General features: G+C 43.0%; 1 protein-coding gene across 2 annotated transcripts in view; it reads left to right on the plus strand.

Annotated features, from left to right (window-relative positions):
• Positions 1–25,982, plus strand: part of VTCN1 (V-set domain containing T cell activation inhibitor 1) — a 62,384-nt gene extending 36,402 nt beyond the window's left edge. The window contains exons 3-6 of one of the 2 annotated variants that reach the window (XM_032249609.1): positions 12,385–12,732; positions 15,834–16,112; positions 21,634–21,803; positions 25,690–25,982. In XM_032249609.1, coding sequence (XP_032105500.1) covers positions 12,385–12,732; positions 15,834–16,112; positions 21,634–21,758 — 752 coding nt within the window. In that variant the 3' untranslated portion in view covers positions 21,759–21,803; positions 25,690–25,982. Of the gene's footprint in view, positions 1–12,384; positions 12,733–15,833; positions 16,113–21,633; positions 21,804–24,128; positions 24,226–25,689 lie in introns of those variants that run through there. The other variant, XM_032249608.1, reaches the window with a different exon arrangement.
• Positions 25,983–26,901: the final 919 nt, after the last annotated feature.

The raw sequence follows: 26,901 nt of genomic DNA on the forward strand, positions 1-26,901 counted from the left end.
GGTCTGGTTCTGTCACCCAGGCTGAAGTGCAGTGGCATGATTTCGGCTCGCTGCAACCTCCACCTCCTGGGCTCAAGCCATCCTCTCATCTCAGCCTCCCAAGTAGCTAGGACTACAGGCATACGTGCCACCACGCCAGGCTAATTTTTTTATTTTTAGTAGAGATGGGGTTTTGCCATGTTGCTCAGGCTGGTCTCAAACTCCTGAGCTCAAGCAATCCACCTGCCTTGGCCTCCCAAAATGCTCGGATTACAGGCCTGAGCCACCCTGCCCAGCCTAGTGTCCTCATTTTTGGTAGGGAAATACAGTCAACATCACCAGTTAGGTGAGATAATCGCACGAGATGTTTGTCGGTAGTCTATCCATCAGTTAGTGCTGAAGATATTCTGGAATCATAGGTAACTGCTGCGTCTGAGCCATTCCATCAGTGGTTGGACTAGGTAGATGATTTCTTTGCAATGAAGCTTCAGCTGAAGTGCTAAAGAATATTAAGTCTTGATACACAGGGGTCTTACGTAAAGAGAAAACTGGTCGTGACTACTGTGCTGGGTAGGAAACAGATACCACTGTAGCACAGATGTCTGGTTTCTGAATGTAGTTAACCAATGTCAGTTGCGGAAGAGTCTTCACGTTCTTCTTCTGCGTATGCCACTCCCCTGAAGCATCTATTATGGATGCCGCTTTAATTTTGACACTGGGTGAGTTAAGGGCTGTAGCTGTCTTCTCTGAGGCGAAATGTCTGCTCTACTTTTCATAAACCACCTGACTCAGGCCAGCGCATTCATTTTAACTCAGTCTGTGACCAGGGCTCCGTAACTTTAGTTTCTGTATTCCAGCGGCCTTCCTGCCATGCTCCTCCAGTGAAAACGTGCTGCCACTCAATATCGTCACAGGTCGAAACTAAGAAAACTTCCTAGAGTCGTGTTTGCCGAGAAAAGACATTCGTCCTCTTCCCCACTTTCTTTGTCATCAATCATATGCATTTTAGGGCAGGTGTGGTGGTTCATGCCTGTAATCTCAGCACTTTGGGAGGCTGAACTGGGAGTACTGCTTGAGGCCAGGAGTTCAAGACCAGCCTGGGCAACAAAAAGAGACCCTGTCTCTACATTAAAATATATATATATATATATATATATATATATATATATTAGATGAGAACATGCCCTGGCAAAATACATAAATAAATAACATGTATATTTTGTCCTTCATTCATTTTTTCTATTGGGGTATTTGTCTTTCTCTTTTTGATTTGTGGGTAATTCCGTATGTATCACGGGTGCAAACTAGTTCTATGTATCACCAAATCTCAACTACTCTATACTTTGCTTTTCACTCTCTTCTTTTTTTTGTTTTTTTTTTTGAGACGGAGTTTCGCTCTTGTTACCCAGGCTGGAGTGCAATGGCACGATCTCGGCTCACCGCAACCTCCGCCTCCCGGGTTCAGGCAATTCTCCTGCCCCAGCCTCCTGAGTAGCTGGGATTATAGGCACGCACCACCATGCCCAGCTAATGTTTTGTATTTTTAGTAGAGACGGGGTTTCACCATGTTGACCAGGATGGTCTCGATCTCTTGACCTCGTGATCCACCCGCCTCGGCCTCCCAAGGTGCTGGGATTACAGGCTTGAGCCACCGCGCCCGGCCTGCTTTTCACTCTCTTAATGATGTTTTTCAATGAGCAGTTATTAATTTTAATTTTTATTGACCCTTTTCTTTATACTGGGAGCTTTTTGTAATCTGTTTAAGAAATCTTTGCCTATTCCAAGGTCATGAAGATTTTCTTCTAGATTATCTTGTAGAAACTTTATTGCTTTGTCTTTCACATTTATATCTGCAAACTATCTCTAGTTAATTTTATACCTAGTACAAGAGAGGGGTCAAAAGTCATTTTTTCCTTATGGTATCTGGTAGACCCAGCACCATTTATTGAAGACACTGTCCCCATTTCCCACCAGCACCATCATGGTCCTAAATCAAGTACCCAATTGTGTGGGGATCTGTTTCTGAATTCATTAGTCTGTTTCATTCTAATATTCATTTACTATGATTTTTTTTTTTTTTTTTTGAGATGGAGTCTGGCTGTCACCCAGGCTGGAGTGCAGTGGCACGATCTCAGCTCACTGCAAACTCTGCCTCCCAGATTCAAGCGATTCTCCTGCCTCAGCCCCCCAAGTAGCTGGGATTACAGTCGTGCACTGCCAACCTGGCTAATTTTTGTATTTTTAGTAGAGATAGGGTTTCACCATGTTGGCCAGGCTGGTTCCAAACTCCAGACCTCAGGTGATCCACCCACCTTGGCCTCCCAAAGTTCTGGGATTATAGCGGTGAGCCACCGCGCCTGGCCTCTTACGTTATTTTGTTTCTTTTCCTGTTCATAATCTTGGTCATATTTCTCTCTCTCTTTCTTTCTCTCTATTCTTCTCTCTCTTTCTCTTTTTCTCTCTTCTGCTCTCTCTTTCTCGCTCATATATTAAAATAGATTAATAAGGTGTTGTTAGCTTTATAGGAGCTTTGAAAGAACTAGCTTTTAGTTTATTTATATTTTTTCTGATCTATATTCCTATTTTACTAATTTTGGCTTTCATCTTTACTAATGTTCCTCTTCCTGCTTTATTTGGCCATCTTGTAATTCCTTTTCCAATGTCTTAAAACAAACAAGCAGCTCACAAGGAGTATGTCCAAAAGGCAAATAAATAGCTTTTGGTATATAGTGCCATTCAGTTTTCCAAAGTGATGAGCCAATCTGCTCTTCCCGTTTCACAGGATGACAGCTGATTATTTGGATACAATGGGCAGTTTTTAGTTTAATACTATTTAGTTGCATTTTTTTCAACTGCCTCTATTTCAAGGACTATCGCCTTTATCAGAGCTCATCATATTATCAGACTTTAAATAAATGCAATAAAATGTTAGCTGGTTTAATATATAAGACACTGAAATTAAGCCAATAGCATTAAGCAGATGATGATGTGTATTAGACCGTACTTGCACTGCTGTAAAGAAATACCTGAGACTGGGTAATTTATAAAGAAAAGAATTTAATTGGCTCACGGTTCTGCAGGCTTTACAGGAAGCATGGTGCTGGCATCTGCGTGGCTTCTGCTGAAGCCTCAGGGAGCTTTCAATCATGATGGATGGCGAGGGGAAACAGGCATGTCACGTGTCAAAAGCAGGAGCAAGAGGGAGAGAGAGTGGTAGGGTGGTGCCACATACTTTTTAACGACAAGATTTCATGTGAACTCAGAACCCGAGAGCTCACTTATTTCCAAGGGGATGGCCCAAGCCATTTATGAAGGATCGGCCCCCATGACCTGGATACCGCCCACAAGGCCCCACCTCCAACATTGGGGATAATATTTCAACCTGAGATTTGGGTGAAGACAAATATCTAAACTTTATCATGATGGTAATATCATTTGAATCCTTTCTGCTTACGCTTCATTGTACTAAATAACTTTGTGCATGATTTGTCTTACTACACACAACGCATAGGAGGTAGATGCCATTACTTTGTTCAGATGAGAAATGTGTGGAAGGACCCACACAGCCAGCGAGTGAGCATGGCTGCATTTCAAGCTCTGGGAATTTGCTTGCAGAACCCACACTCCTACCCCTCAGCCCATACCAATGGCAACATTCACACAGAGTTATGGTGGAGAAGGGTGTTTTAGGCTTTGCCTTGCAGGTGTGATTTCTGAGACCACAGCTTTCGAAAACTAAAAAATATTCCCCAATACAGAAAGAAATTCTCTTTCTTTGTAACTCTCCTGATGCTGTATATGCTTCCTTCTCAGAGCCATCCTGCTCCTTACACATTCTAAATATGGACCTGTAAAACACAGAATGCATTTGAGGTGGACCATTTGAAAGAGAGGCTGAGGGGTTCCAATCAGCCCCTGGTTAAAGGGCAGCCCTTGTGGATAAGCCTTCGAGAAGGAAGGAGACATGATGGAACGGCCCCTAACCATGCCCAGCCCAATCCCTGTGCTATCACTCATTCTCTGACTTGGAACAGCTCTGTATAATGGAAGGATTTCAGAATCAGAGTCATTCCAGTCTCAGGGCTGACACTAATGGTATATCCTTTGGAATACAACTTAAACCTTTCCTGACTGGTGTAATAGGCAGGGCTGTTGTGAGAATTAAAGGAGGGTTCTTATTCAGTGCCTGACATCTGTGTGTGATACACGGCTGCCATTGCTATTTATATTGATACCATCAATGCTTTTAGTAAAAATGTGCCTGCCTGCCTGCCTGCCTCCCTCCCTCCCTCTTTCTTTCTCCTTTCTCTTTCCTTCTTTCTTTCTTTCTTTCTTTCTAGACAGAGTCTCACTGTTGCCAGGGCTAAAGTGCCATGGCACGATCTCGGCTCACTGCAACCTCCACCTCCTGGGTTCAAGTGATTTTTCTGCCTCAGCCTCCCAGGTAGCTGGGATTACAGGCACCTGCCACTATGCCCAGCTAATTTTTTGTATTTTTAGTAGAGACGGGGTTTCACCATGTTGGCCAGGCTGGTCTCAAACTCCTAACCTTGTGATCCTCCCGCTTCGGTCTCCCAAAGTGCTGGGATTACAGGTGTGAGCCACTGCACCCGGCAAAATTTGCTATTATTAATGCATTCATATAGCAGCTCCTGGGAACTGCACAATTTCCTGGTCACACCAGGAAAGTTCTCCTTTGAAGCCACAGGATGCTGCCTCCTAATAATTGTTACAAGAAAAACCTGGGACTGTAACATGTGTCCCGCACCACCCCCACAAACCCCTGCCCACCGCCAGAACCAGGAGGCAGTTGAAAGACCTAAGAATGACTTAAGTCCAGTTTGGTGAGTACATGAGTTTATCGGGACTTACATACAGGGCACTCCTGGGCGGCAGGAAGACAGCTCTAGAGATCTGTGCCACCTCCCATTTCTAAGCTGCTTTTTTTTTTTTTTTTTTTGAGACAGAGTTTCACTCATGTTACCCAGGCTGGAGTGCAATCTCGGCTCACCGCACCCTCCGCCTCCTGGGTTCAGGCAATTCTCCTGCCTCAGCCTCCTGAGTAGCTGGGATTACAGGCACGTGCCACCATGCCCAGCTAATTTTTTGTATTTTTAGTAGAGACGGGGTTTCACCATGTTGACCAGGATGGTCTCGATCTCTTGACCTCGTGATCCACCCGCCTCGGCCTCCCAAAGTGCTGGGATTACAGGCTTGAGCCACCGCGCCCGGCCCTAAGCTGCTTTTAAGCTGATTTTCTGGTTCTTTGCCTGCTGTATGTTTGAGCAATGAGACTGTTTGTTTGCTTGTTTTTTCGATTTGTTCTCAGATACTCCTCTGGGGTGTTTGGGTTCTCAGGGACATCAGCTCCTCAGCTGGGCACCAAGGCCTTGGCTCACTGTCCAGCTGTCGTGGTTCGAGTGGCAGACATACATACTTAAGTAACCTGGTGAGGGAACCGTTACACTGCGACAATGCCCCAGCTTCATACACTCGGTAAACCAACTAGCTGTGTGCTGACTGCACCAGAATGGAAACATTGCACAATTTATTTAGAAAATATTTGATCTGTCCAAAAAAAAACCTTTAGTCATCTGAGAAAATAAATAGCTATGGGAATTTCTTACACTTATGTTGTGGTTTTTAATTGTGTTGATTTTTAAGCAAAATAGGGATATCTTCTTAGTGGGTTGGCGCTCTGCACATCTCAATCTGGCCCTGGGTAGCAAAATATGGTAGAAAGGGCAGAGGCTCAGCCAGACAAGGCTGTGTTTGACCCTGAATCCACTAACAGCTAGATCCAAGGCATTCGGCAAGCCATTTAACCGCATGGAGTCTCTATCCTCATCCATAAAAGGGTGTCATGGTCATTCTTACTCTCTCATGGCTTAAAATGAGTCACATAAGCAAAGCATTTAGTGACATGTTGCTTTCCTTACCTCCTGGGGCTCTGATCTGCAATCTTTCCAAATGATTCTAGTTAATAATGGTTATCAATATCAATACTGATTTAAGGTTTAACATGTGGCAACTCAGGTACTATATTAAGCACTTTACCTGCATCACATCATGAAGTCCTTCTGGGAACCCTCTAAGGGAGCATCCCCATTTGACAGATTTTTTAAAAGTACAAAGTAAAGTGTTAGAGAACTTGACCAAGGTCACATAGCCAATAAGTGGCAGAGCTGGGACTTGAACCCAGACAGCCCATACCTGTGCCATGTTCTCAAACACCTTGTTCTGCTGCTTCCCTACATTGCTCCCTTATCTGGCCTGGCCCAGTGTCCTTTTAAACTTCTTCTTGCAGAAGCAACTGTTCTCCTAACCCCAACTTCTTCTTTGGCAAGAGCGGCACTCACAGGTGTGACCCCAGGGTGAAGCTGTGCATTTCCACCTTTTAAGCTACGTGCTGTGGTGCCCATCGGGACAGCTGAGTTTTAGCAGATGCTGATGACCTTCTGTTGAAGACATCTAACCTGCTCTTTATACTATTGGAATGTACAGAACTTGTCTTTCTGAGTCATTTCAAAGGACGCTTCATTTTCCAGGTTTCATCCAGTCTGTAGGCTGCCCCAGCATCATAGTTTCTATAAAGAATCCTTGCCTTGTGTTACCTATACCCCCACTTCAGGCTATTCCTGCTCCCCCCATGCGAACACAGAACTGCTCAGGTTTCGTCTCGCCCCCACTTTAACAACCCTATGTTCCTCATGCAGACAGGAGCTGTGGTAGTAATTAACCCTCACGAGCTGGGTAATTCATTTTCAGTAAGTGGCTCAGCCTTCCAATTTTAAAGGGGTTTGATGAAATCTCAGAGGCTAATGAAATGCTTAAAATCTGTGCCTGTTTAATAGAATTCTCTGTCAATACGTACCTGCCTCTAACCCATCTCCATGGGGACCTTTTGTCCTTTGACTCAACAAGTCACATAAGACTCTGGTGGAGCGAGACTCTGTCTCCAAAAATAAAAATAAAGAAGAATCTCTGTTGGTCAATAGGCCTGGAGAGTCACACAAGGCCAGACTGCATTAATCTCCTTAAGTCTCTGTTTGCAAGTCTGAATAGATTCTTTTTTTGTGGGAAGTAATATTTACGTGTGGTTGCTTACAAATTAAGTTTGATCACTTTTAACAATCATTTATTCACTTAAAAAACAAGTGTTTTATTGACTGCTTTCTGGGTGCACAGCAATGGCTACGTCCCTGTGGTTTTTTTAAAATTCTCTCTGGCTTTTATTTCTCTTCTTTGTTTGACATTGGAGTGGAGGGGATTTAATCAACATTACACTCATTCCATCTGCCACATCATTAATGCAACCTTAAATGACTAGAACCTTCAGCAGGTCCCTGGGGCACCCCACAGCTGCCTACTTTTAATCATTACATTCTCTGGGAGCTATTTCTACTAATTCCCTACCTGTGAGCTCAAGGCCAACAGATTAAAATTAATTCAGTGATACAGTTACTGAACTAAGATATGTCATTACCATTTCATTCTCTCCATAAACCATGCTAATCATGTATTTTTTCTGAAAAGTAATTTTTCAATTCAACTTTAATGGCACTTTATCAATGACCATCAAATTTACCCTTGTTCTAACATTGTTGTATTTGATTCATAATTTTATTGTGAACCTCTGGGCATTTTGATTCCTTCTTTTTCCCTGGCTCACATTTCCCCAAAATTTAGATGTGGTAATCCTGCCAAATGCCCTTACTCCTACAATAATTTTAGATAGCCTATCTCAAACAGGGCTTTGATTTCTACTGATTTCCATTTATTCATTTATTTATTCATAAACTCAGCAAATACTTTTTTTATCTGCAGAAACATAGCACTAGGCACTACAGGGCTTACAGATAGAATTAAGACAGTTTCTGCCCTTGAAAAGCTCACAAACTAGTGCCAGAGATAGACTAGAGACCAGGTAGAGGGAGACAGTTGCCATAATAAAGGCCAAAAAAAAAGTTACAGGAAAGTAAAAGAGAGACTCTACTAATTTTTCCTTTGGTGAATTAAAATGTTTTATGGAAGGGCCACCATCTGAACAGGCTTGAATATAAGTAGAATTTGGATAACTGGTCATAAAGAAATGTGAGCTATGAATAGGTGCAAGATGAACAGGGTGTGAAGGTGCATAGCGTAATTGTATAACCCATGCTAGCCTGGGATGCCTTGGATGGCAGCCTTTAAGTAATCATACTTGAAAAGCAAACTGATCTTTAAATCAATGTTCAAGAAAATATAATGCAGGGAATGGAGGTGTGTTGTGTTCTTACTACACAGCACAAACTTCATTTTGTCCCCTTTCATAATTCCTCTCCTCGATCTCCCACCGGAATGGCCATGCATGGCAGCTGCTCCCAGGGTTTCTTCTCACACTCACAGGCCTCCAAAACATCCTTCAAAACCAAGCTATGTACTTGTTTGTGTTTCCTCTGCCTCCTTTTCTAGCTACAATTTTTCTTCCATCAGTAACCTTCTGTTCTTTCTGCTGCAAATCCATCTAGATTAGCTTCTCCAGTTCCGTACCTCATTTGTGACCCTCATTTACTTTGTGGAGGTCTAGGAGCCAATGAGACAGCTCCAATCCCTAATTGGCTGGAAGAGGAGAAGAGCCGAGGAAATCCTTATGCTGATAATGTTTACCTCTTACTTAAAAAAAAATACACGTCTGCTTTGTTTGTGTGTTTTTAAATGAAGGTAGAAAATCAACAAGTAATTGGATACAGAGAGGCAGAATGGTCTATGAAATGAGGCAGTTGGACATAAGGCTGCAAAGATGGCAATAAGAGCTAATATGTATGGAGCATTTACTATGTACCGGGCAGTGTTTGGCTTTGAAGTCCACGCTGGAAAATCTGAAATTCATTCCACAGCTCTTGGGAGCCCTGAAAGGTGATTGATGAGAAAACAGACATGTTCAAATTGTACTCTAAGAAGGTCTATCTGTAGGATTAATGCATGTAAAATGGATTGGATGCAGGCGAAGATGAAAGGTAGAAATACCTAGAAATACCAATAAAGAAGCTAAAAAGTCCAGTTAAGAAGTGCTCAGGACCCATTATGTTGGGCTTTTCTGGCTGTAAGAAAGAGAGACTTGTGCAGGCCACTTTAATATCAGATATTTGTTTAAAAGATATGCAAAGATTAGGACAGGAACTAGACCTGAACACCACCAGGATCCAAGATAGCTCTGGGGATGGAAGACTTTCCATTTTTCTCTCCCACAGTCTTTGCCCCACACTCCGTGTCTCTTCCAATCTCCTCTTAGGCTCCACGCCATCCTGCCCTTAGCTTCATATTTAGGCCACAGAAAGAGCCTCTCAAGAAGATTCAGTTAATTACATCACCCCTTAGGTGTCCTCAGTCAGCAGCCTTCAGTGCACAGTGAATAGCTGATTGATTCTTTCCTGACTGGGTGGGCTGCAGGCTGGCCATGTGAGGAAGATGCAGTTGGATACAACTGGTACATCATATTTCTAAACATACTGGTGGTATGTTTAGAGAGGAGAGGGTGGCTTTTATGTTAAACCAAAAATCAATCGAATTAAATACAGTTCTTCACTATACACTGTAAACTTGATCAAATCACTTATTTTCTTAATGCCTTAGTTTCTTCATCATGCAAATAGAAATAAAAGTAACAGCACTTTAGAATTCGGCATTCTTCAGAATGACTAGCCACAATTAGTTGACGTGAGATTTCACTTGTGTGCCACTTCCGGTTAACTGAGAATAACGGTAGCTCATGTGTGTAATTACAGTTTGCAAATCAAGTTAATATCCATTTGACTTGATCCTCACAAGGATCCTTTAAAGTAGATGATATAGTTTGACTGTGTTCCCACCCAAATCTCATCTTGAATTGTACGCCTATAATTCCCATGTGTTGTGGGAGGCACCTGGTGGGCGATAATTGAGCCGTAGGGGCAGTTTCCTCCATACTGTTCTCACGGTAGTAAATAAGTCTCACAGGATCACATGGTTTTATCAGGGATTTCTGCTTTTGCATCTTTCTCATTTCTCTTGCCACCACCATGTAAGAAGTGCCTTTCACCTCCCACATGATTCTGAGGCCTCCCCAGCCATGTGAAACTGTAAGTCCACTGAAGCCTCTTTTTCTTCCCCGTCTTGGGCATGTCTTTACCAGCAGCATGAAAATGGACTAATACAGTGAATTGGTACCAATAGAGTGGGGCGCTGCTGAAAAGACACCTGAAAATGTGAAAGTGACTTTGGAACTGGGTAACAGGCAGAGGTTGGAACAGTTTGGAGGGCTCAGAAGAAGACAGGAAAATGTGGGAAAGTTTGGAACTTACTAGAGACTTGTTGAATGGCTTTACCTGAAATGCTGACAGCGATATGGACAAGGTCCAGGCTGAAGTGGTCTCAGATGGAGATGAGGAACTTGCTGGGAATTGGAGCAGAAGTGACTCTTTTTGTGTTTTAACAGAGAGACTGGGTTTTTTTTGCCCCTGCCGTAGAGATTTGTGGAACTTTGAACTTGAGAGAGATTATTTGGGTATCTAGCAGAAGAAATTTCTAAGCAGCAAAGCAGTCAACAGATAACTTGGTATTCAGTTGCATCAGGGAAGCAGAGCATAAAAGTTCAGAAAATTTGCAGCCTGACAATGTGATAGACAATAAAAACCCATTTGTTGAGGAGAAATTCAAGCTGGCTACAGAAATTAGCAAAAGTAACAAGGGGCCAAATGCTAATCCCAAGACAATGGGGAAAATGTCTCCAGGTCATGTCAGAGGTCTTCATGGCAGCCCCTCCCATCACAGGCCTGGAAGCCTAGGAGAAAATAGTTTCGTGGGCCAGGAGGGTCCCTATGCTGTATGCAGCCTAGGGATTTGGTGCCCTGTATCCCAGCCACTGCAGCTGTGGCCAAAAGGGGCTCGGGCCATGGCTTCAGAGAGTGCAAGCCCCAAGCCTTGGCAGCTTCCATGTGGTGTTGAGCCTGTGAGGGGACAGAAGTCAAGAACTGGGGTTTGGGAACCTCCATCTAGATTTCAGAGGATGTGGGGAAATGCCTGGATGCCCAGGCAGAAGTTTGCTGCAGGAGTGGGGCCTCATGGAGAGCTAACGCTAGGGCAGTGCAGAAGGAAAATATGAGGTCGGAGCCCCCACACAGAGTCCCTACTGGGGCACTGCCTACTAAAGCTGTGACAACAGGGCCACCATTCTCCAGACTCCAGAATGGTAGATCCACTGAGAGCTTGCGCTGTTCACCTGGAAAAACCACAGACACTCAACGCTAGCCTATGAAAGCAGCCGGGAGGGAGGTTGTACCCTGCAAAGCCACAGGGGCAAAGCACCCAACACCATGACAACCCACCTCTTGCATCAGCATGACCTGGATGTGAAACCTGGGGTCAAAGGAGATCATTCTGGACTTGCACAGGCCCTGTAACTACTTTATTTTGGCCAATTTCTCCCATTTGGAACAGCTATATTTACCCAATGCCTATGCTCCCATTGTTTCTAGGAAGTAACTAGCATGCTTTTGATTTTACAAGCTCATAGGTGGAAGGACTTGCCTTGCCTCAGATGAGACTTTGGACTATGGACTTTTGGAATAATGCTGAAATGAGTTATAACTCTGGGGTACTGTTGGGAAGACATGATTTGTTTTGAAACGTGAGAGCATGAGATTTGGAGGGGCCAGGGGCAGAATAATATGGTTTGGCTCTGTGTCCCCACCCAAATCTCATCTTGAATTGTGCTCTCATAATTCCCATGTGTTGTGGGAGGGACCCGGTGGGAGATAATTTGAATCATGGGGGCAGTTTCCCCCATACTGTTGTCATGATAGTGAATAATTCTCATAAGATCTGAGGGGTTTATCAGGGGTTTCTGCTTTTGCATCTTTCTCATTTTCCTCTTGCTGCCACCATGTCAGAAGTACCTTTCACCTCCCACCATGATTCTGAGGCCTCTCCAGCCATGTAAAACTCTCAGTCCAATTAAACCTCCTTTTCTTCCCAGTCTCAGGTATATCTTTATCTGCAGTGTGAAAATGGACTAATACAGTAGGTAAGACATTGTTACCTCCAGTTTTCTAAGATCCCAAGAGGTTACATGGCTTATTGAAGGTTACATGGCTATTATGTGACAAAGCCAAGACTTTAATTTTCATCTTCAAACCCCAAGTCCAATATACTCTCAAGGTTTGGGTTACTTGGCCTTGCATAAGCTGTTATATATAACAGATCTGCTATATACATCAAAATGATTATCTTCCTGCTCTTTCCCTTCTTGTCTCCTTTTTCTTAATGCCTCTCATGTTCTATTTTTAATTTATCACAGAATTCTCTGTCTGGCTTTCAGTAATGAAGGGTTTCGTTGTAGAAGTTCAAGGCTTCCCTTAGCATTGATCCTTGCTTCCTGAATTGCAGGGAGACACTCCATCACAGTGACTACTGTCACCTCCGCTGGGAACATTGGGGAGGACGGAACCCTGAGCTGCACTTTTGAACCTGACATCAAACTTTCTGATATCGTCATACAATGGCTGAAGGAAGGTGTTATAGGCTTGGTCCATGAGTTCAAAGAAGGCAAAGATGAGCTGTCGAAGCAGGATGAAATGTTCAGAGGCCGGACAGCACTGTTTGCTGATCAAGTGATAGTTGGCAATGCCTCTCTGCGGCTGAAAAACGTGCAACTCACAGATGCTGGCACCTACAAATGTTATATCATCACTTCTAAAGGCAAGGGGAATGCTAACCTTGAGTATAAAACTGGAGGTGAGTTACTTTTGGAGAGAAATTTTTTTAAGCACTGAAAGATATTTGAGGCTAAAGATTATGAGTTGCTGATGAAATACCACGTTGTGACCAATATCAGACAATGGTGCTCCCAATTCTGTTAGCAGCTATTTTTGCCATGTTATGGCCGAGACCCATAGCAACCCCAAAAGTAGCCAACTAGAAGAGAGGCCGTAAAAATCTTCTGTTCTGGGTTCTCGCTGCTTCTGAATTTCCAGGTGTATTCTCTATTCAACAAAATAAATGTAGTCTCTTTAATGGTAGCCTGGGACATTTCCATGCTGAGTAGACCCAAGCCCCATCCTAAAATCAGTACCTCCAGTGATTCATGACAGTGGGCGCATTTTAGAAGTTCAAAGGAAACTAACCAAAACAAAAAGTATTGTCCTATAAACTCACCAATTCCCCTTCCCCTGCAACAGTGAAATCCACCCTTTCTTGCCAAATCGACTTAACATATGTTTTCTGAATGTATATACAAGGGACTCAGATACTGTGAGGAGCACAAAGATGATTAAACAGATTTCCCCTACCCTTGCAGAGCCTCGTAGCATAGATCTCACAGAGTTAAGGGTCAGAACAGAGATAATAAACGTCTGTAAATGATAATACTTAGTCAAGTGTATTAAATGCTTTAAGAGAAGTATAAATAGAGTGATTCAGAGGAAGAGAGAGATACCATTCAAATGCATAGGAGGGGAGGGAGGGGAAAGCCCCTGGAGAAGCTGGCATTTGAGGTAGCGTTGAAGGATAGGCAGAAACCGGGCCCTGTCAGCCTAAGCTAGTCTGCACAAGCCTTTTTTGTACGCCTCATAACACGTGTGTGCAATGATTCGAAGCTCAGATCTAGACTCAGACCTGTGTAAGTACAGTGACCTGGGAAAAGCAATCTCTGCAAGCCTCAGTTTCTTCATCATAAAATGGGGTCACGTCACCCAGGCACAGTGGGTCATGCTTGTAATCCCAGCACTCTGGGAGGCCGGGGCAGGCAGATCACCTGAGGTCGGGAGTTGGAGACCAGCCTGACCAACATGGAGAAACCCTGTCTCTACTAAAAATACAAAATTAGCCAGGTGTGGTGGCTGGCACCTGCCTGTAATCCCAGCTACTCGGGAGGCTGAGGCAGGAGAATCACTTGAACCCGGGAGGCAGAGGCTGCGGTGAGCTGAGATTGCGCCATTGCACTGCAGCCTGGGCAACAAGAACAAAGCTCTCTCTTAAGAAAAAAAAAATGGAGTCATGTCAAAGAGATACTGAAGCCAACTGAAAGAGCTTCCAATGGCAAAGCTGGAATGATTTAAGCAACGAAATAAATAACCTAGTATTGAATTCTTCATTTCTTTAAATAAGTATGAAGTCATGTTTTAACATGCTGTTAACATGACTTCATACTTATTTAAAGAAACGAAGAATATGAAACCAATTATCCTTACAGATGATTCCAAATAATTTATTTAGATCTCTTCCCCTCCAGAAAGCGGAACTTGAAACCTTCCCCACCCAACTCAGGGTATATTGGACTTAATGAAGTCCAGCTTCCAAAGAAATCCAGCAAACACTGCTTCAGCCAGGTGATCCAGCTTAACATCATTAATAAGTCATGTTAACAGCATATACCTTCTGATATGATGTGATGAGAAGGGCACTTTACCTCCTATGCTCTTCATCTCCAAAACCTGTAACCTCAGTCTAATCATGAGGGAAACATCAGACTAATTCCCTCAGAGAGCCATCCTACAAAATACCTAACCAGTACTCCGCAAAACTGTCAAAGTCATGGAATATACAGAAAAACTGGGAAAATGTGACAGACCAGAAGAACCTCAGAGGACATGATGACTAAAAGCATGGTGGTGTTCTGGATGGAACCCTGGAACAGAAAAAGAACACTAGTGGGGAAAATGTTGAACTACAAATCAAATCTGGAATTTAGTTGATAGTAACGTACCGATGACAGTTTTTCAGTTTTGACTCATGCATGCTAGTTATTTACGATGTTAACATTAGAAGAAACTGGGTGAGGTCTACGCAAGAACTCTATACCTTCTATGCAACCTTTTTACATCTAAGTGATTTCAAAATTAGAAGTTGATTTTTTTCAATGGGGATTATCATATTCGAAGGAGTGTTGTGAGGATCAAATGAAATAATGAAATACAGTACTGCACATAGAGTATGCCCTCAATGAATGGTGGTTCATCGTCATGTAAGCTTAGTTTCCCACCTCATCTCCCAAGAGTGTGTTCCCTGCCTACTCCCAGCATGTGAGACTTGTCTCCCCTGCTAGATAATGGACTCCTTAAGGGTTAGGCAAGGGCTTTCCTTTTACTACTTACTCAGCACCAGCTCAGTCCCAGGTAAAGGAAGACACTAAATAAATTAATAAATTATATTTTGCCATTTTGGCCCAATAAAATGTCCAGGCTTTAACATTTTTCCACGAGTGTCTCTCTACCTGGATACAGGGGGAAGCTAAGTCTTAATTTCAATATGCAGTTACATCTCCATTGGGGAGAATTACCTTGGAGGAAAACAAATGTCTATTTCTATCCCTGGATGCCAGAAGTGGACAATCTTTACCCAAGCACGCTCCAAATCTCTGTGATGACAAAGCTTGTGGATGGAATTTCTGTGGGTGACAGATGAACGCTGTTTGTTTCTTCTTTCTCCTTCCCCCTCCCCAGCCTAACTTTATCCTCCAGGGAGAAAAATACATAAAATCCAGAACCTTCACAGATCTCTAGGAAAATGCCTGATTTCCCTAAGGGATAAGCTTTTTTATGACCACTGAAGTTCCTCTTACTTGGAGAAAATTACCTATTGTAACAATAATATACCTAGAATTTAGGTCCTTGGGATTTGCAATGTTGCCCAAAGGGTTGTGATGTATAGCAATACTGTGAGCAAATAATTATTCACACCTACAATACAATGGGCCATACACAGACGGACCTCTGGGAAAGTACTGAGTAGCTTCAATGGTAAAAAATGACTACATTTTTAAGAGCTAGCACTTCAAAGGCTGTATTGTCTTTTGTGTCTGACCTTGACATCTGCCCTTTTGACCTTTGACCTTGCAGCCTTCAGCATGCCAGAGGTGAATGTGGACTATAATGCCAGTTCAGAGACCTTGCGGTGTGAGGCTCCCCGATGGTTCCCCCAGCCCACAGTGGTCTGGGCGTCTCAAGTGGACCAGGGAGCCAACTTCTCAGAAGTCTCCAACACCAGCTTTGAGCTGAACTCTGAGAATGTGACCATGAAGGTTGTGTCTGTGCTCTACAATGCTACGATCAACAACACATACTCCTGTATGATTGAAAATGACATTGCCAAAGCAACAGGGGATATCAAAGTGACAGGTGCGTTCCTCCATGCCTTCTATATGGATTTACTAGGTAAAGAGTAAAATCTAAATTAAAACTCAATTTCATTCATAGAGATCTACCAAGGCACAAAAATCTCTAGCATCATCTTCACGAAGACTTTGATCACTCAATTCCAGTTGAGATTGTATTACATAAGAGAAAGCCCAACACAAAGCAATATGTTTGGCATATAGGTCAAAGATGGCAATTAGGTTTCATCTTGTATGCCTTCTCTTTGACTGGTTGTCTGGAAAACAGTGTTTAGGATTCTGAGGCTCTGTGTAACTCAGTAGGACTACGTTGGTCTAGCAGTGGGTAAGTGATCATTAATTACTTGACATCTTTCATATGTTCAGCTGGACTTGAAGCCCTCCAGAACTTAGGCTGGAAACCAAGGTTTGGTTCCACCCTGCCTTTGAGAAGTTGTGGGTCGGAAGACTGAAAGTCTGAACTCTGACTTAGTTGTATTCATCCCCCATGGGACTGACTCATGATCCCACTGATATTAGCTCAGGATTAATCTGAACCCCCTAGATGGAAGTGGTCTCCCAGCACCCTAGTCTCCCCGCAGCGCTTTAGTGAATACAAAACCTTAGGTTGAGCTAGTATCAGGGAAATGCACAGACTGAATTTTGACTTTTAAGACCATCCTTCCTGGGGCTAAATTGGATTCAACCTGTAGTGAAAGGAGTATGTCAGGAGGCTGCTGTTTGAATCAAGCCTAGCGTTGGGCACAAAATACCTTACACTTTATAAGTACCCCGTAAATGTTTGCTGAATCTAACGGAATAAATCATATTCTTGTGGTTTTTTAATTTAAAATTATACATATGAAACCAAAATTACCTACAAGCCTGATGTATCAATTTAAAAAATAAATTATACACACACACACACACACACACACACACACACACACACACACACACAAGTAACCTATGGAATGGAAGAAAATATTTACAAATCATTTATCTAAATAAGGGGTTTAAATCCAGAATATACGAAGATCTCCTGCAATTCAACCACAACAAAAATCAAATAATCTCATTTAAAAATGGGCAAAGCACTTGAAGAGACATTCAACCAAGATGACATAAAAAGAGCTAAAAAGCATATGAGAAGATGTTCAGCATCACTAATCACTGGAGAAACGCAGACCAAAACCACAGTGAGATATCACCTGCTGCCCGTTAGGGTGGCTACTCAAAAAACAAAACAAAACAAAAAAAGAAAATAACCTGTTGGCGAGGATGTGGAAAAACTGGAACTCTCACGCACTGTTGGTGGGAGTGCAAAATGGTGCAACTGCTATAGAAAATAGTATAAAGTGTTATCAAAATAGTAAAAACCAGAGCTACCGTATGATTTAACAGTCCTGCTCCTGGGTATGTCTCCAGAAGAATTTAGAGTCTGCACGAGATATTTGCACAGCCATGTTCACAGTGGCACTATTCACAAAAGTCAGGAGGTAGAATCAACCCAAAATGTCCATCAGCGGATGACTAGATAAATAAAATATGGTATACACGTACAATGGAATATGATTCGGGCTCAAAAAGGAAGGAAATACTATTTTATGCTACAACAAGAATGAACTTTCAGGACATGATGCTACGTGAAATAAGCTAGTCACAAAAAGACAAGTACTATATAATTTAAACAAGGTACCTAAAGCAGTCAAATCCACAGAAACAGAAAGTAGAATGGTGGTTAGCAGGTGCCAGGGTAGAGGAGTTGAAGGAGGAAGAGGTTTTTGTTCAATGAGTATAGAGTTTCGGATTTGCAAAATGAACAAGTTCTAATGATCTGTTTTATGACGATGTGGATATACTTAACAGCACCGAATTGTACACATAAAATGGTTCATATGGGAAATTTTGTTGTGTTTTTTTACTGCAATTTTTAAAAATATCTAATTAAAAATTTATATGTATGCGAGCGAGAGCTCTTGCACCATCTTGAAGAACCTCCTGGTTAGGACCCTTAGTGGCCTGTAACAGAAAGCCAGTATAAATTAACTGAAGCTAAAAGGAAAATGTATGAAGAATGTTGTGGAACCAAAGATGGGAAGTGTAGTTGACTTCAGGAACAGCTGGAACTAGGAACTTAAATTCCATTGGATTCTTTGTCTCTCATTTCTACTTACTTCTCTCTTTATTCTCTCTTGTTTTAGTCCACTTGACAAGATATGATCGCCAGGCATTCCTATATTTTAAAATCTCTTTTACTCAAGAGAATGACGAATCTGAACCTCCATCCATCAGTCTCATTCTTCATTTCTAAGAATGCCTTTGACTCAACTTGGGTCAGCTGCCCATATCTAGGCCAATGGGGCAGTATCTGATGAAAGGCCTTCCCAGAAAGGAGGAGGGACTGAAGTATTGGTCATTTAAAACAATGGGTGCTGACCACAGTATCTTAGTCCAGATCTCAGTAAAAAGCTCCTGTGTGAATAAGGTCTTCTAGTAGTGAGGGCCATAACTGAACAAGACATAGACATTGAGCACACCTTTTATTCAATGAATGAATCTTTCTTCTTAATGTTTGTTGGATACATCAAAATAAGTGTTAGAGGGGAGGGACAGCAGGGGGTGGGGAGTTGTGGAGAGATAGCATGGGGAGAAATTCCAGATATAGGTGAAGGGGAGGAAGGCAGCAAATCACACTGCCATGTGTGTACCTATGCAACAATCTTGCATGTTCTTCACATGTACCCCAAAACCTAAAATGCAATAAAAAAAAATAAGTGTTAGAAGTTTCAGTCTAGGACAAAATACAACTTTTGGTAGCTCAAAATTAAGAAAAGAGCAGAATTTCTTAGTGCTATACACAAAGTAGGTGCTCCATTCAAACAATTCAGCAGGGCTGTGGGATTTACATCCTGTGTGCTCTGACTATACTGCTAATTTAGGTCATTCGTTTAACAAGTATCTATTGTGTGCCAGGCATGTTCAGAGTACCGTTTTAAGCCCTCTGAGATGCTGAAATGAATAGTAAGTATCAAAAGAGAAGTTAATCACAGTGTAGATTTAGTACCTATGGGAAGAGTTGTTAATTATGACTGAAGTGGATTCATAGATAAGGCAGAGTTCAGGCTGGGTTTTGAAGAAGAAAAAAATGGTTTGGATAAAATGGGAAGACATGAAGTCAGGAGCTTACAGTAATGACCTGAGAGAGAAATTATGGGAGTATTAACTGGGGCAGAGGCAATGGGAAAGCAAACGGAGAAGAATCACAAGCTGCTTAAACAAAATAATGTACAGGCCTTGGTGATGCAAATGTGAAAGTCAAGAGAAGTCACAAGTCAAAATGGGTTTGCTATTTCTACCCAGAATACTTAGAAGGTTGGTGATGCTACCAGAAAAAAACAAACAAACAAACAAAAAAACGCACAACGTGTGGGGAGTAGATGAGGGTTTTAGAGACGTCGAGTTTAAAATGCCCATGGTGTACGCAGATAGAGATGTCCAGTGCTTAGCGCAATACCCAGCTTGTGATAGGTTCTGGGGAGCATGCCACACCCTTCCTCCGTATATTTCCTTTTATGAGAAGGGATCCCCACCGGTGTAATCATTTTAGCCTCTCTCTTCCTCCCTCTTTCACTCTTCCCCAGAGAATGAGGAATTAATTTATCTGACTGGTGGGTATAATAGCAGCCGCTGGACGTAAGTAGCTCCTTCTTTCTCTCTGTTTTTGCTATCTCTCAGGAAGCTTATGTACTTTCTGCTCTGCTCCTCCACGCCATCAGTTGTTCGGGGTAGAATCTGCTTCTGCAGGAGACTTGCATGAATCTGGTTCTGTCTGACAGTGGAAAGTCTAGGCTGTACCCTACTTGCCTGCCTACAAAACCTCATTCTCTATTAACAGACTTTCAGCACTGAAGGTGATATTTTGATCTTCCAGTTGCCTTATATTTTTTTCCTTCTCTTTAATTGGTTCAGAACTAAGCTGGAGAAGGAGCTGTTATTTATTGGACTCCTTTGAACCCCAATAGTAGGTACTCAGAAATATTTACTGAATGATTATGTCTTTAAATGACGTACCTAGCAGCAACTGGAAATCTAGATGTGTAACTCAGGACAGAGCTCAAGCCAAGGAGGTAGACTTGGAAATTACCAGCATGAAAGTCATGCTCATTAGGCTTCAGTGATGTTGGTTTTATTGTTGTTTTTATAGTCAATGCTTACTGAGTACTTATTACGGACCAGACACTGTTCTAAGTGTGCTTTGCATGCATTAACTCATTAATCCTCATAAGAACCCTATGAAGTAGGTTATTAGTATTTTAGCCCTATTTATAGATGAAGAAACTGGAGCACATATATTTTTTGTTGTTGTTGTTTGTTTTTTGTTTGTTTTTTTTTGAGATGGAGTCTCGCTCTTGTTATCCAGGCTGGAGTGCAATGGCGCGATCTCGGCTCACCGCAACCTCTGTCTCCTGGGTTCAGGCAATTCTTCTGCCTCAGCCTCCTGAGTAGCTGGGATTACAGGCACGTGCCACCATGCCCAGCTAATTTTTTGTATTTTTAGTAGAGACGGGGTTTCACCATGTTGACCAGGATGGTCTCGATCTCTTGACCTCGTGATCCACCCGCCTCGGCCTCCCAAAGTGCTGGGATTACAGGCTTGAGCCACCGCGCCCGGCCTGGAGCACATATATTGAGTAACTTGCCTAAAGTCACATAGCTGGCTAAGCGACAGAGCTGAAATGAAATAAAAGAGATAGGATCATCTAGGTAGGAAATCGAGCAAAAGTTTATTTTATTTCTTTACATCTACCTTTCTCTACTTCAGAATGAGAATAGTACTTCCCAGACACTATATTGGTGTGATGAAAGCTAATGTAATGACATGGATGCTGTAAAGATCACTGCCTAGGGGAAAAATGCGTTTCATGCCAAGAACTGGCCATAACTGTTCATTTAGCCGATTCTTTATTTGGTAACCAGTAACAGTCTCTCAATTGGTATAGTTTTTCATTTGGCTGAGTGCTCACTGGAGTGGACCACAGAATGGATTTTTTTTTGGGGGGTGGGAGGTGAAACAGTCTCCTCTGTTGCCCAGACTGGAGTACAGTGACTCAGTCTCGGCTAACTCCAACCTCCGCCTCCTGGGTTCAAGCGATTCCTGTGCCTCAGCCTCTTGAGTAGCTGGGACTACAGGCACGTGCCGCTATGCTCAGCTAACCTTTGTATTTTTAGTAGAGATGAGGTTTCACCATATTGGTCAGGATGGTCTTGAATTCCTGACCACTTGATCCGCCGTCTCAGCCTCCCAAAGTGCTGGGATTATAGGTGTGAGCCACAACGGCCGGCCAGAATGGAATTTTCTTTGAAGAAAGGGAAAGCTGTACACTTTTAAGCCAGTTATGGAAAGGTGAGTAAAGAGGTAACAAATTGCCTGCATTAGGAACAACTTGTTCTGTTTTTCAGGTACTTTTCTTTGCTAGCCAGTTATGTGACGAAGACATGCAGCTTCTCTTACATGACCCTAAACCTTTTCTCTCCCTTCACAGAATCTGAGATCAAAAGGCGGAGTCACCTACAGCTGCTGAACTCGAAGGCTTCTCTGTGTGTCTCTTCTTTCTTTGCCATCAGCTGGGCCCTTCTGCCTTTAGCCCCTTACCTGATGCTAAAATAATGTGCCTCGGCCACAGAAAACCATGCAAAGTCATTGTTACAGCAGGTGAGATTCGTTCTATAGGTACTTGTGCTCCTAACGAGAGTTGAGTAGCCTTCAGCACCGGCCATAGAAAGAAACATTCAATGACATCAGGGCTGTGACATTATTTCCACTAGTACTGAGAAAGATAATCATTTGTTATGTCAGCAAACAGTATAGACCTCGACAGACCCATAGGAAAAATAACTTCATACAATTCAAGTATATGTGTAAATTCGAATACTTTTTAAGTTAGTCATCCATGAAGGCAAAATAACTTATTGAAGAGAGATATTTAGCCCTGACTATAATAATGACATGCATATCATCGTTCACATAAGAGACCCCTCCCCACCCCTCCAGAAGGCCCCTGTGGACAGGAGAGTTGGCAGATGACTCACCAACTAGCCCTCCTGCTGAGATTTCCTTCTCACTTCAGTCCTCTGGCTCCAATTACTTTTAGGATATTTCCTTCTGAATATTCTTCTGCATATGAAATGTGTATAAAGCTGAGATCATGAAGTTCCAGTTGCCACTCCCCTATTACTCAGCGGCATCCCCACCAAGCCTCCAAGTTTACAGCCTCAGAGCTGCCGTTGTCTCCCCTCTGTCCCTCATGTCAATTTGTTGTCAACCCCCACCTATCACATTTTCCCATGTTGCCTCTCAGATTGACCCTAATCTAGCCTTCATCATCTCACACCCAGACTGGTTTTGAAACACTGTACCTGGTCCTTCCTTTCCCTATTTTAGCTGATAGGAAACACGGTGTCAGAATGGAAGTATTCTGAAACACAATTTCATCATAGCATTCCTTTGCTCCAGAGCCTACAGTGACTCTCTGGGCATTACTATGTCAAAGTTAAAGTCACACACACATGCCTACCCACTACTACCGACCATTACTACTGCCTACCACTAGCTGCTGCCTACCATTACTCTGTGGTCTTGCTCCCTCTCTCACTGTCTTTTCCTGGAAACCTCCTCTGCTCTATGGCAATTTATACCCACTACTTCCTTTAACCATTTTAGGAAAGTGCTTCCTAGCTTATAGCCCACCTTACCGAGGGTCTCTGTATTCCACATCCTCTTGGCATGCATGTATGATTGATATCTTACACTCTCTAGGGCACATGTATTTTCTGCCTACATTGCTAGGTCCTCAGAGGCAGGTCAAGATCTGTTGATCTGCTTCTTTTCATTCCTTCTCTGGTTCTCCGAGCTTCCACTATAGTGCAGTGCACAAAGGAGATTCTTTGTAAGGAAACCTGCCAGTTTTCCTCATTTCCAATCCTGCACATTTTTCAGCAGAGATTTCCCTAAGGAAACTGTCCCTTGGGGATCTCACTAGTGGAGGAAAAAACACGTTTTTCTTTCCTTGATTCCCCACAACACTGCAAATGAGTTTTTAATAACCTGCAACTAAACAATATAACCTATAGAGCATAGCTGACTCGTCTTTACCTTGTATTCCCTTAGAGTAATAATTTACAGCTCAAAAAAAAGCCATGTCATGCATCTAATGGATGATGTTCACACGTAGCACACGTAGGCTTATCTGTAATTACCCAGTTAGCTGCAGTCCACCTCTTTCTCCCGGGCACCACAGAGGAATAACCCTAAATCAAGTAGATTTTTAAAGTAAATGAATAAGGCTAGGAACTGTAGCTCACACTTGTAACCTCAGCACTTTGAGAGGCCAGGATGGGAGGATTGCTTGAGCCCAGGAGTTTAAGACCAGCCTGGGCAATATGATGAGACTCTAACCTCTACAAAAAAATTTAAAAATAAGCCAGGCATGGTGGTGTGCACCTGTGGTACCAGCTACTCAGGAGTCTGAGGTGAAAGGATTTCTAGAGCCTAGGAGGTTGAGGCTATAGTGAGCCACGTTTACACCATTGCACTCAAGCCTGAGCAACAGAGTGAGACCTTTTATCAAAAATAAATAAATAAAGGTAAATGAATGTATCATCATTGGAGATACACATTATAATGGATCATGGCATCTGAAGCCACACACAGTCCGTGGTTGGGAATGAGGCAGAAGCCGCATTTCCACCTCTGCTCAGAAGCCGGCCCAGGCTCCTCTCAGTTTACTTGGAGGACCCATCTCTTCTCTTCCTTGAGGGTGCCACTGGGATGATACCTCCTTCAGGACAGAGTCAAGCCTTCTTCTTTTCCCCAGAAACCCATGGGACCCTGTGGCATCCATAGAATAACATCAAAATACCAAAAAGGAAGCCCCTGTCTAAACAAGAGATCCAAGTGGCAGGGAAGCTCTCAGTTCTCAGTAAGTGTTTTGTGAATGGCTATCATGGTATCTTATTGCTGTTATTTCCACAATCCTAGGGATCTACAGAATGATTTTGCCACCAGATATGACCTAGTTTTATATTTCTGGGAGGATATGAATTCGTATCTAGAAGTCTGGCATGAACAAACAAGAACAAGAAACAGAACGAAGCCAAAAGCAGAAGTCTCCAATATGAACAAGATACATCTATCTTTAAAGGCATATTAGAAGTTGGGAAAGTACTTCATCTGAACTAGACAAGTGTGTTAAGAGTGATGTAAAGTGCACGTGGAGGCAAGTGCATCCCTGGATCTCAGGGACCTCCCCTGCCTATCAACCGGGGAGTGAGAGGATAGGATAGTGATGTCCTTTGTCTCTGGATGTTTAATTATATGTGCTATCATGTTGCTCTAAGGAAGATCCTGGAAAGCCTCTATCCCAAGGTAACTACATCCTATATTCCACAAATTAAGCTGCAATGTATACTCTAAGATGCTGCTCCTTGGCTGCCACTTCGGAACTCCAGGGCAGCTGCCTTTTAGTAATGGGTCAAATGATTCCCTTTTTTTTTTTTTTTTTTTTTTTGAGACGGAGTTTCACTCATGTTACACAGGCTGGAGTGCAATGGCGCGATCTCGGCTCACCGCAACCTCCGCCTCCTGCGTTCAGGCAATTCTCCTGCCTCAGCCTCCTGAGTAGCTGGGATTACAGGCATGCGCCACCATGCCCAGCTAATTTTTTGTATTTTTAGTGGAGACGGGGTTTCACTATGTTGACCAGGATTCACTTTTTATGGTGCTTCCAAAGGTGCCTCAGCTTCTCTTCCCAACTGACAAATGCCACAGATAAGAAAAATGATCATAATTTTAGCCTAAACAGTCGGTGCCACAGATTTTACAAATAAACTGAGCCCATTCTTTTTAAACCAACAAAGGCAGGTTTATTTCTCAGATGATGTTCATCCATGAATGGTCCAGGGAAGGACCGTTCGCCTTGACTCTGTGGCATTACGTCACCACAAGCTCTGAGGCTTCTCCTTTCCATCCTGGATGGACAGCTAAGACCTCCGTTTTCAATAGCATCCAGAGCACTGGGACTCAGCTGAGGTGATTTTGCTCCCCATCCTCAGGGGAATGTCTGAAGACAGTTTCGGTTGCCACAGTGAGGGAGTGGAGGAGGAGGCAGTGCTGCCAGCATCCCGTGGAAAGAGGCTAGAGATGCTGCTCAACCTCCTACCATGTACAGGACGTCTCCCCGTTACAATTACCCAGTCCCAAGGGTCAACTGTGTCAGGGCTAAGAAACCCTGGTTCAGAGTAGAAAAGGCCTAGAAAGAGGGGAGCAAACAAAGCTGTCTGCTTCCTCACATTAGTCAGTGGGACAGAAGCATCTGTCTCTTTGGCTGCTGCCTCAGCACGGAGAGCCTCTGTGAACTCTACCGCGCGCCCAGATAACATCTCTCAGAGAACAGAGTTGTCAAGGCTTGTGGGAAATGCCTGATGGGATTATCTTCAGCTTGCTGAGCTTCTGAGTTCCTTTCCCTTCATCCTACCCACCGGCCAAGTTCTGTAAGAGAGCTGCCTACGTTCTAGCTCAGGTTTTCTTCCTCTGAATTTAGATCTTCAGACCCTGCCTGGCCACGATTCAAATGAAGGCAACAGACATATACCTTCCATGAAGTACACAGAGACTTTTGAAAGCAGGGGCAATGACCGTTTGAACTGAGGCCTTGGGGAATGAAGCTCTGATGGAAATAATGGTTTGTTTCCAGCCCCCTTCCCGCACTTTTCATGTGTTAACCACTGCCTTCCCGGTCCTTGCAGCCACCATGACTGTATTCCATTTTGTTATAGAAAACTGAGTGTAGAGTTCTGATCGTTCAAGAGAATGATTAAATATACATTTCCTACACCATTGTCTGCCTTGTTTGTGGAAGAAAGTGAGTGAAAGGGAAGACGGACTAAAAAGCCATAGAACAGTTCTAAAGATTAGCACCTAGCACATAGCAGGTCTTCAGTAAATGTTTGTTGAGTGAATGGGTAAATGAATGGGAGGAATTATAAGACTGCAAGTATGGGCTAGGTGGCTGGGTCTAGTTTCTTTGTGAAATTCCACTGGGCTTATACAACCTGGCACATTTTCATCTCAGGAAATACTCATGGCAATGGGCTTCAGGCAGATAAATGTAGGATACATATAGGTAGACAAAGTAATTACTCTAGTGTCAAGAAATCCGACTTTCACTACTGAGAAATCATTAAATTCTCAAATGTTAGACCTGTAAGAAACTCGAAGTCATCTTTTCTAGTCCTTTAATTTTTCAAATAAAGACCCAGAGGCTCAGGGTGAAACAAATGTGACTGGCTATGCTCAGATTTTGTAACGTTCTAAAAGTCACACCGGTAATTGGTAGAGAGATGTAATCTACAGAAAATTTAATTGCCAAATGGCAAATTTCCAGGGGATATTTAGACCAACTTTGCCCCGTTGCATTCCCAGTTTGGTCCCAATATAGGCCTTCTGCAAGAAGAGATCAGCACTGAACAAAACTGAGGAAGCAAACTCTGAAAGCATAAACAATCCTGGCCCAGGTTAGTTGTTTGGCTTTGTCCACGAGCACACAGTAGACAACAGATGTGTCATATCAGCCCAGTTGCAAGGACCAGATTTTGACGCACAACACAGACACCTGGGGATGTTCCAACCGAGGTGCCAAAGGTGAAAACATTTCAGAAGTGTTGACACATTGGAGGGAACAGACAAGTCAAACTTGCAGGTGAAGTATGGGCTATCAGGATCTCCAGCTTGGAAGTGCACAATGCCCTCAGTC

This window comes from Sapajus apella, unplaced genomic scaffold, assembly GCF_009761245.1.
Source record: "Sapajus apella isolate SASKATOON/1434 unplaced genomic scaffold, GSC_monkey_1.0 scaffold69, whole genome shotgun sequence".
In the NCBI taxonomy this organism is placed as follows: domain Eukaryota; kingdom Metazoa; phylum Chordata; class Mammalia; order Primates; family Cebidae; genus Sapajus; species Sapajus apella.